At 55.2% G+C, this 10,508-nt stretch overlaps 1 protein-coding gene across 1 annotated transcript in view; it reads left to right on the forward strand.

Annotated features, from left to right (window-relative positions):
• Slc5a10 (solute carrier family 5 member 10) overlaps positions 1-10,507 on the forward strand; it is a 47,296-nt gene extending 36,789 nt beyond the window's left edge. The window contains exons 10-15 of the mRNA XM_021639181.2: positions 4,897-5,004; positions 7,121-7,271; positions 9,305-9,473; positions 9,561-9,776; positions 10,021-10,078; positions 10,190-10,507. Of these exons, the coding sequence (XP_021494856.2) occupies positions 4,897-5,004; positions 7,121-7,271; positions 9,305-9,473; positions 9,561-9,776; positions 10,021-10,078; positions 10,190-10,296 (809 nt within the window). The 3' untranslated portion in view covers positions 10,297-10,507. The remainder of the gene's footprint in view (positions 1-4,896; positions 5,005-7,120; positions 7,272-9,304; positions 9,474-9,560; positions 9,777-10,020; positions 10,079-10,189) is intronic.
• The last annotated feature ends 1 nt before the right edge of the window (position 10,508 follows it).

The following is a 10,508-nucleotide window of genomic DNA, read 5'->3' on the forward strand; positions in this document are numbered from 1 at the left end:
CTGCTGGCGATTTTGGTCCAGCCCTAACCCAGTTCTGACTCGCAGGTGGGATGCTCAGCTGTCCAGTTGTAGACGGAAGCTTGGGTCGTGGGCTGAGCTGAGGCCCGTGTCCACACTCCGTGTGCACAGAGCAGGCCCAGATAAGTCCGGAACACTGAGGCCTGCTGGGATCACACCTGTCACGACCTTGTGCACACCCCATGCCTGAGCCCTGCGGCAGAGAAGGCTGAAGAGGATCAAGCTGTGCTCAGACTCAGCTCTTGGCTAGGTGTCCCCCAGTGATGGAGAGCATGCTTTCCCCATCTGAGGGCAGCGTGTCAGGTGCAGGTTGGCGAAGCCTGTTAGGTCCTGCAGACAAACGGCTCCTTCCTGAAGCTTGTTGCTCGGGGGCACCAAGCCAGTCCTGCGGTCTTTTCAGCCTACCCACCAGCTCTGGGCCAAGGTGGAGCTGGTTTGAGTCCTAGGGGACCCTTCCTTTACTGAGGACTGGCTTAGGGTATCCTTGTACCCCTCCAGACACGTTGTCACTGCCCAATTTCCTGTGAGGCCTCCTTACCCTGCATCCACTGCCTCCCAGGCCTACTTAGCACCCTTGGGATGCTCAGCATTGGTCCCCAGGCCCAAGCCCTTCACCCCTAACCCTTGGCCCTCATCCACATCGGGCCTTACACCATGTCAACACTGTGGTTCCATACCTGCTCCTGCTTGGCACCCTTCCCCACCACTGCCCACCCACCTTGCCCCAACACCTGAACCACCCCCCTCACCTCCCATATGCCAAGGAGCAGAGAAGGTCAGTGGTGGCCCTCAGTTTTTCCTCTCGTTCTTCCCACTGCAGAGTCCCTGGCTTCGTGAAGGAACCGGCCCTCTGGCTGGACACCCACTCTTGGTCAAATCACAAGTTGTAAAAAGTGACCGGGAAGCTCTTAGTACCTTTGGCAGCACTATGTCATCTGATATGATTGTCTTGGCCAGAAAGCTCTTTGGTGCTATGCACAGAGTGCATCTGATCTCACCAGTATCTGAGTGTGTTTTTGTGTGCTGGGGTGGTGGCAGTGGTGTATAGCCTTGTCACATGTATGGATTTATGTAACAACTATTACCGTCAAGATGTGCACACTTGTAATCCCCGGACTTGGAATGCTGGGGCAGGAGGATTACGGGATTGCAGGTTTGAGGCCAACTAGGAATAGCAGAATTGTGACACTGTGGAGACTTTGCTCATTAGAACTAAAACAACCAGGTTCCTGCCCCAACTCTGGCTGCTATTTTCTCCTGGTCCTGTGGAAATGGCAGTGTCATTAACAAACTCCCAGAGTGCAGTCTAGAACCCCAGGCCATCTTCTAGCCTTACCAACAATGTGAATGTCTTCCATCCAGCCAACACACGCATTTGCATACCTGTATAGGATCTGTGCAGCCTTGACTGTCCTGGACTCCATCTGTAGACCAGGCTGGCCTTGAACTCACAGAGATCTGCCTGCCTCTGCCTCCCCTAGTGCTGGGATTACAGGCATGACCCACCATGCCCAGCTAAATTAAATGTCTTTTTTTTTTTTTTTTTTAATGTGCTCTTCACCTGCCAGGAGAGGTCATCAGATCACATTATAGATGGTTGTGAGCCACCACGTGGTTGCTGGGAATTGAGCTCAGGACGTCTGGAAGGGCAGACAGCGCTCTTAGCCGCTGAGCCATCTCTCTGGCCCTGTATGGGAATTTACCGTGATTACTTCTTTATTTTGCAGTGCCAGGGATGGAGCCTAGCCTTTCATGTGGCAGGCAAGCACTCTCTCCTCAGGAGTCTTATTGGGCTGTACTCTTGATGGCTTTTGTTGTTGTCTCGGCAGGGGGTTTCCGTTGCTCTGAAGAAACACCAGGACAAATAGCATGGGAACGAAAAGGGCTTGTTTTATACAGTAACAGTCCATTCTCCAGGAAAGTCAGGGCAGGGCCTCAAGGCAAGGACCTGAGAGCAGGAACGAAGCAGAGGCCACGGAAGAGTGCTGTGGGCTGTCTTGCTCTCCGTAGTTTTCTCAGCCTGCGCTCTTACAGAACACAAACCCACCAGCCCAGGGCTGGCCTCACCATTCCTGCATCAATCACTGCTTAAGAAAACGCCCTGCAGGCTTGTCTACAGCCTGATCTTATGGAGAGACATTTTCTCCGTGGCTGTTTCCTCTTCTCACGTGATTCCAGCTGTGTCAAGTTGACATAAAACTAGCCAGGACAGTCATTGATTATCTCAGGCGTTTGCGTGCCTTCTGTGTGTGCTCTTCAGTAAGGTTCTGTTTGTAGCTTCTCCCATTTCTTTTTCTTTCTTTTTTTTTTTTAAGATTTATTTATTTATTATGTGTTCAGTGTTCTGTCGCATGTACACCTGCAGGCCAGAAGAGGGTACCAGATCTCATTATAGATGGTTGTGAGCCTCCATGTGGTTGCTGGGAACTGAACTCAGGACCTTTGGAAGAACAGCCAGTGCTCTTAACCTCTGAGCCATCTCTCCAGCCTGCTTTGCCCATTTCTTAATGGCTTCCCTTCTGTTGCTGAGTTTCTAGCACCCTTTGTTCTCCATGTGGAGGGTGTGTGGTTGCTCCCGGTCTGCTGCATGTCTCCTCATCCTCTTTATAGGTATCACGTTGAGCCAAGGATGTACACTTTGATGGTGCCACTTCATCAGTTTTACTAGTCACAGATCATGCTTTCCCTGCAGTGTCAAAGAAGTTTTGATCTAGGCCTCAAAAGTTTGATCACTTGTTAATATCTCACATTAAAATCTATGACCAGTTCTAAGCTAAGTTTACAGAAGGTTTGATAGTTGAGGTTAAGTTTTTTTTTTTTGTCTTATATGGGAGGAAACAGCCTTCAAGACATTAAAGGATCACTCAGCATCATACAGCAAGGGTCTGGGGAAACCCACTCTCAGCTGGGGCCAGTCTGCCTTTTCCCAGCACCTACTGGCCAGACAGCATCAGCATCGGGGCTGGTTCCCCAGATAGGCTGGGATGTGCCTGGTGGGAAGCAGTGAGGGTCTTGGTTACCGTTTAAGGCACCGAGTGCATCTGGCAGCTTCCCTAGCAGAAGGTCCTTCAGTCTGTCAAAAAAGTTAGGCAGCATTTGCCATATGATGGCTGTGCTAGGCGTGACTGAAACCCAGGATTCTCCCAGGGACCCCTTCACATAATGTGATGGGGAGCAGGCTAACAGTGGTGCTGAGGAGGATATTGCTACCAGACCTGGAGAAGCCAAACATCTGTGAGCTCAGAAGAATGAGTTTGGGTTCCTTGGGTGTCTGGGGAGGGAAAGGTTACGACAGATGCAGAGGTTCAGAGCTGCCACGAACACCTGTGCGCCGCCTGCTTTGGGGAATGAAGGTGGTCCAGGGGTCACGGCTTGGCACAGTCCCAGCCTTGTGAGTCCCTGTGGAGTATGGGGGCAGCTTCCAGGATGTTGATCAGGATAGGCCATGGGCAGACTGGTAGATGGAAGGGTCGGTAGGGATATGACATCCTGTGCCCAGGAACCAAGCTGGACTTGGCCATGGGGAAAGGGGTTGTGGGGGTAGTTCCAGGCTCTGGTATGGCACCTTGCAGGATGGACAGGTACCCTGGTAAAGCCAGAGCCTAGCAAGAGCCCCCTGACTACAGAAGCCAGAACCCTTGCTGGCTCCAACTGCCCCAGAGCTGGCTGTCTTGGTGATCTGTCTGCCTGGGCTGCTGTCCAGCCCAGCTGTCCAGAAGCAGACAGAGCTCATGTGAGGCGTCTGGGTTAGGCGCAGTGAACTTGGGGGAATCTCCTCACCTGGCTTTAAGAGTCATTATGTGCTGGGATGCTGTCCCTTCCTCCCAGGAGGGTTGGGTCCTCCAGTGGCAGAACCGGCAGAGCTGGGCCAGGATGCAAATCTGAGTCCCAGGCCCCTGAGGTCTCAGGAGCCTTCCACAGAGTCTCAGGCTCTGTTCTGGGTCGGTCGGTGTGTCTCAGGCAATTATTTCTTCTTCGGTGCTATAAAACTCCCTGGGTTAGGAGGCAGGAGAAAGTGCCAGAACTGCGAGGGGCTCTTCCTGAGAACCTTTCTCCCTTCTCCTCCTCAGTCTTTCCTCCTTCCTCCCTCCTCTCACTTACTCATCCTTTCATTCAGCAAAAGTTCAGACTGTCTCCTCTGGGACCAGCCCTAGGCTGGGCGATGCCTGGAATTTGGGATGATTCAAACTGGTGTCTGCCCTTGGGGTGCTCCAGGGCATGGAAGAAGGTGGCATAGTAAACAAACAACAGGAACTAATCCTGGGCCTCAGGAGCTCTGGGCAGATGGACAGGTGGGGGCAGTCAGGAGCCTCAGAGGAGGAGCAGGAGGTAAACAAAGGTGGCCGAGGGTGTTCATAGGACAGTGGCCGCACAGGGAGGAGGGCCTGTGTCTGCAGAGGTATGGAGGCATTCAAGCGCAGGGTGTGTGCACAGAAGCACAAGCAGGTAAGATGGTCCTGGAGCTGGGGTGTGGGACAGAGGTTATGGGTGACAAGCTGCTGAGTGGGCATGGTGCAGGCCTCTGCTCTCCTGCTTCTCCTTCCCATCTTAAGGAGAGTGGCTGAGCTGGCGTTGGGTGGGCGGGCATAGAGGGGACAAACCCCTGCACAGAGTCATAGGCACAACATAACAGCAGTAACCCCTGCTGTTGAGAATAGCAATCAATATGAAGGCTAGCAAGAGGGGCATCAGCAGAGAGAACAACCGGGGATGAGAGCCCCAGGAACTAACTCTGGGAAACTGAGGCAAGGACTCAGAGGGGCCACCAAGCCAGCCGCTCAGGCTAGTCTGGCCTGTATGTGTGTGTGTGAGTGAGTGAGTGTGTGTGTGTGTGTGTGTGTGTGCGCGCACAACGCACACAGGCATTATTTCTCACAGATGACGTGGGCTGTGTGGTACCATCCGAGTGTCTGCGGGCCTGTGGGGCTGAGATTGGCTGTTCCAACATTGCCTACCCAAAGCTGGTCATGGAGCTGATGCCCATAGGTGAGTCCCCATGTCATATACAGTTGAAAGATCCTGTTGAGCGAGGGTTGGAGCTGTGGGGAATCTGCTCCGGATCCTGTATGGAGTCCCTGTGCCATCCAGCTGGCCAGCCAGAAGTGACCATAAGTAAAAACCCAGGCGCCCCATGTTTCAGCTCTTTCTTCTTCCCCAGGCTGCTCGGCTGGGCTCATCTTCATTTAAAGATGGGGAACCTAGGGATGGAAGGATGATTTGGTGGTTAAGAAGAGCACTTGCTGCTCTTGTGGAGGATCCCGGGGTTTGGTTTCCAATACCCATATGGAGGCTAACCTGTAACTCCAGCTCCAGTGGATCTGACCCTCTCTACTGGCCACTGAGAGCCCCTGCACATGCATGTGATACACATAAACCCATGAGAGAAAATATACATACACATAAAATCAATCAATCTTTTAAAAAAAAGAGATAAGTGAGGTGTGACCTTGCAAGGTCACAAGCATGTCAGCTGCCACAGACCCGACCATGCATATTACCTCTGGAGAAAGGCTACCTACTGCCATGTCTTGACCGTTTTATCACTACCTTCTCATATGGGGAAACTGAGGCCCAGGATGACACACACAAGCTGAAGTCCACTGCTTATTCCTTTGAGATCAGGAGTCCAGGAACCTCAGCACCCATATTTACAAGAATGAGCTCCCAAAGACTATTGTTGCCAGTAAGAAGAGCCATGGGGCAGGGTTAGGCTTTCCTTGTGGTTCTTGTGGTAGCCCTGCTAATCTGGTATTGGGTGGTGAGTTCCCCAGCCAAGGAGGTTTGCAAGCAGAGGCAATGGTGTAGGGCTGGAGGAAGTCTCACCGTAAGCCTGGCTCTCTGAGCCCTACAGTCTTGCCTCATCTGGATGCTGAGGCTCCTCCTTGCCTCCCTCCTTCCTGCCCATAGGGCCAACCCCAGATGTGGGTACACATACTGGGAACAGACCTTGGCTCTGCTATGTGCCAATGGAGTTATTTGGCACACATCCCTTCTCTCCTTGGAGCCCGATGTCCTCATGTATAAATTGGGGATAATGAGTCTACCCATCCTGAGAGCTGTTGCCAGGATTAAGCCTAATGACACAGGGACACTGCCTGGCACAGGGCCTGGCCACACTGTGGACTCCCACCCCAGGCTGTGCCTCCCAGACTGAGCCAAGGACTCAGCCTTGCACTGGCACACACTTGTTGGGCCTCCAGCCTTTCCCAGGTCTTGAACTCCCTGCCTGAGAAATGGGTGCAACAAGCACCAACCCACCTCCCAAACACCAAGGAAGGTAGAGAAATGTTTGGGGGAGCCATGTCTTAACCCACTTTCCTTTGTGCGCCATCCTAGTCAGCCTGAGTAGGGAGCCGAGCAGGTCATGGGATGCCTAGAGGTCACACTGTAGAAGTGAGGTCAGGCTGTATCACCACCCTTTCTAGGAGTGGAAGGTAGAGGCAAGGAGTCTGTGTGCTGTAGAGGAGGGGACACACAGAAGGTGATCAGCCTGAGCACCACAGCCCCTGGGGCCCTTTGTAGCCCCTGACTCCCCAAAACACTGCCTTGCCAGGCTGGGGACCCTTCATGCACAGGAAATAGGGTGGATTTCTCACGCCCTCACCTCCACCAAGGCTCTTTCCCAGAGACAGGGGAAGGAATCCACCAAGCCTGCTGGGACTTGCTATGTACAGGAAGTGGGGTTGAAGGGAGCTCCGGAGAGTAGGCCACTGTCTGCCCAGGTGTGACCTACCTGCCAAGGGTCCCTTGCTTCTTCCCACGCCCCACCATTCTGCCTCTGTCTCTGAAGCTGTCTTGGGCTCCCCACTTTCTGGCATACTGGATCCTCCTCCCTCCAGGGAAGCCAGGGCAGGAAAAAAATGCTTTGTCAGCTCAGGCTCTGCGAAAGGTAGACACCGGGGCTGAGAACAGCCTGCCCTGCCATTGGGTAATTACTTCGGAATTCAGGCTTCACAGCCCTTTCAGAAGTCTCCCACAGCCCTAGCCGTAGGCTGTCCTTGGAGTCCCCGCTCACTTCCAGTATCATCAGTTTGCCACCCCCCTCCTCACCCCCTCCCCAGCAGCGCAGGGTCACAGCGGGGGGACCCTGTTCTGCCCTCAGGTCTTCGAGGGCTGATGATAGCCGTAATGATGGCTGCACTCATGTCGTCGCTGACCTCCATCTTTAACAGCAGCAGCACACTCTTCACGATGGACATCTGGAGGCGCTTGCGGCCCTGCGCAGGAGAGCGGGAGCTGCTGCTGGTGGGAAGGTATGGGAGGGGCGGGGAGGGGCTTCTTCAGAGCTACTGACTAACTGCCTGTGGAGTCCTCACCAGACTTGGGATTTTAAAGGATGTGTAGAATTTTGCTAAGCAGAGAAAGGAGGGAAGAGGCCAGAAGCTGTGCTTCCCCGGCTACGCCAGAGATCTTTCTGAGCCTTCTGGTTTGCTCCAGCTCCCCTGAATGGATCCCAGAACTAATTCTCAAATCGGCCACACCCAGGCCACAAGGATGCCCCTAGTCTCAGGCGGCCAACATCCTGGATGTTCTGAAGACCCGCAGTTTCTTCTGGGCCCTCTGCAGGACACTTCTGCCCTACCCAAGTGCTTGGCTGTGTGGGGGTAGGGTGGGGGGAAGGGTATTGTCCAGAGCATTGGAGAGTGGTCTCCTAGTGTGCCTGCTCTCTTCCCGCTATCAAGGGCTAACTGCAGCCTTCTTCCTGGAGCGGGGCTGCCAGGCCTGGGGCAGGGGCTCTCCCAGCAGCTGGCTTCTGTGGGAAGAGCCCTGTTGGGACCTGCCTGGGAACTGGGATGTCATGAGCTCATCCTCAGGCAGCGAGCCTCTGGCCTTTGTAGTAGTGCAAGTTCTTATCTACCAGCCCGGGTCACGTGACTCCTGACCACCTGTATGCTCCTGCCTCCCTGAGGCTGCTGTGTGACCAGAGGCTAGTCCCTCTGAGAGACAGCTTTTTCCTTGAAAGAAGTCCCTTCAGACTCCCACCTCCTAGGCCCTGCTCTGGACACCTCCCTGTCCCAAAATGGGTGCCCCATTCTCTGGCCTGAGGATGTGGTAGCCCTAGTAGCCTGGCCTGTGGCCCTCATGCTTCTTGTCTCATTGGCCTCCCAGAAACAGGCTCTTCATACCTGTTTTCACTGTAAGCCAAGAGAGCTGTCACAGGCAGACGAGTTGGTGTGTTGTGAATCCACAGTGATGACCCCTCCTTTACTCCCCTCCCTGCTGTCCCCCCTGCCTTGGTTCTATGTCCAGCCGGGCAACGTGGAGGTCTCAGAGGCCCTTCCTCCCCCGACAGCCACCTGGGAGAGAGTGGGTGTGTGCGCGCCCCCTGGAGGCTGTTGTAGGAAGAGGCCTGCTCATCTAGGAGCCTGGCTTGAGCAGATGGCGGGAGGCGAGACTCTTCACACCAGGCCCAGGAGCTGCTAGACCCTCGGGCTGGAGGGCGTGTCGGTGGAGGCCACCTGGCTTTGAAGACGCCGCGCCCAGCTGTGCGCCAGTCTAAGGGTTAATTAGCCTCAATCAAAGGGGCACCTCCTCCTCCTGCCACCCTCTGCCTCCGGCCTGGCCAGGAGGAGAGGCCAGGGGAGGACCCACCCACCTGCACACAGCCCTCAGTCTTGCATGCCGTGGTCGTGGTCGCCCACTCCAGGAGAGGACTCAGCCAAGTGGGATTCCGGCTCTAGAAGAGGGGCTCCACCTTTGCCTCTAAGGATAATAAACTCATTATCTAAGGAGTTTAGGATATTTAGTCTCTCGGGGTTTCCCCCAAGGCCCGCAGACCCACACTGCCCCTGGTGGATCTGTTTTGCAAGGCCAGCCCCCAAAGCACCGCGAGCCTCCAACAAGGTCTTTGGAGGAGCGAAGCACCCCTGGGTCGCTAGTGGGTAGGTTGGGGGTCAACCGCCAAGGGCTGAGGGCCGAGAGCCAAGGATGTGCTGGCTGGGATGGTGCAGTTTTCGCCAAGAAGGAAGACAATCCGCGAGCGGTCTAAGTCCCACTAGGCTGGCCCAGACGCCAGGGCCACTATGTCATTCACAGTCCCCATAGGCCTGAATTGCTCAGGAAAACACTGCAGGACCCAAGCATGTGCGTGCCTGCAGAGGGGGCAGACAGAGAGGAGAAGGCAGGAGCAGAGCCGAGCGACTGGCAGGGAGTCGTGGCAGAGGAAGGAGCAGGAGCTCTTGGTTCCTGGTGGCCAGAGCTGAGCCGGGCAGAGGGAACCAGAGGCAGGTTTGGGGGAGCAGGGGAGGTGCAGAGCTGAGGCAGGGCTGGCCGCTGCCGCCCGCAGGCTGGTCATCGTGGTGCTCGTCGGCGTGAGCGTGGCCTGGATCCCCGTCCTGCAGGGCTCCAACAGCGGACAGCTGTTCATCTACATGCAGTCAGTGACCAGCTCGCTGGCGCCCCCTGTCACCGCCATCTTCGTCCTGGGCATCTTCTGGCGGAGGGCCAATGAGCGGGTAGGTGGCACAGACAGGTCCCTTGGGGTACCCTTAAGGGTGCCCTGCGAGTCCTTTGAGATGTTCGTCTGTCTCCGCTTTCCTCAGGGGGCCTTCTGGGGCCTGATGGCGGGGCTGCTGCTGGGCGCCCTGAGGCTGGTCCTGGAATTCCTGCACCCGGAGCCCCCCTGCGGCCAGGCAGACACTCGGCCAGCCCTTCTCCGAAATGCACACTACTTGCACTTTGCCATTGCTCTCTTCCTCCTCACCTGTGCTGGTGTGGCCGCTGGGAGCCTGCTGAGCCCGCCGCCTCAGCAAAGACAGGTGAGGCGGCCCTGTCTCCCGACCCTAGTGACTGCAGGCCCCATTCCCGACCTGTCTCTGACGGATTCCCGACTCTACTCACACCCAGGTCTCTGTCTCTCTCTCTGACTCCAATCATTCTCACCGCTGACTCCTAACCCTTCGTTGCCCAGACCTTTATCTTTGTAACTTCTTCCTTTAACTGACTGGCACCCTCTCCGGGGCCACTCTATCCTGCCATATGTCCTGTACCTCTTCCCTGCAGATTGAAAACCTCACCTGGTGGACTCTGGCTCCAAACCTGTCCTTAGGAACAAAAGCAGGTAAGTGAGCAAGCCTGGCATTGCTTTTCTCCCCTCCCCAGGCTGGGGCTAAAGGTATAGACACCCAAGTGTAGCCTGCATCCCTCACTGTCCTATCTCAACCTCCCCTAGGCGACAGCCAAACACCCCAGAAACGTGCTTTCTGGACCCGCGTGTGTAATTTCAACGCCATCTTCCTCATGTGTGTCAACATCTTCTTCTACGCCTATTTCGCCTGATGCCCCCACCCCGGGGGGAAGGCGGGAGCTTCAAGTCCTTAGGCCACCTTCCTTCCTTGGTTGGACATAGAGGCCCAAGGAAACAGAATTTGCCTACAGATATACAGTGAGTCAGTACCAAAGGTCTGGCTGAGCCAGCAGACCCGGAGCTCTGCGGTGTAGCAGAGAATCATTTCAAAACAGCACTAAAGAAGTCAGATATGGAGAGAAAG

This window comes from Meriones unguiculatus, chromosome 11 (assembly GCF_030254825.1).
Source record: "Meriones unguiculatus strain TT.TT164.6M chromosome 11, Bangor_MerUng_6.1, whole genome shotgun sequence".
Taxonomy (NCBI): Eukaryota; Metazoa; Chordata; class Mammalia; order Rodentia; family Muridae; genus Meriones; species Meriones unguiculatus.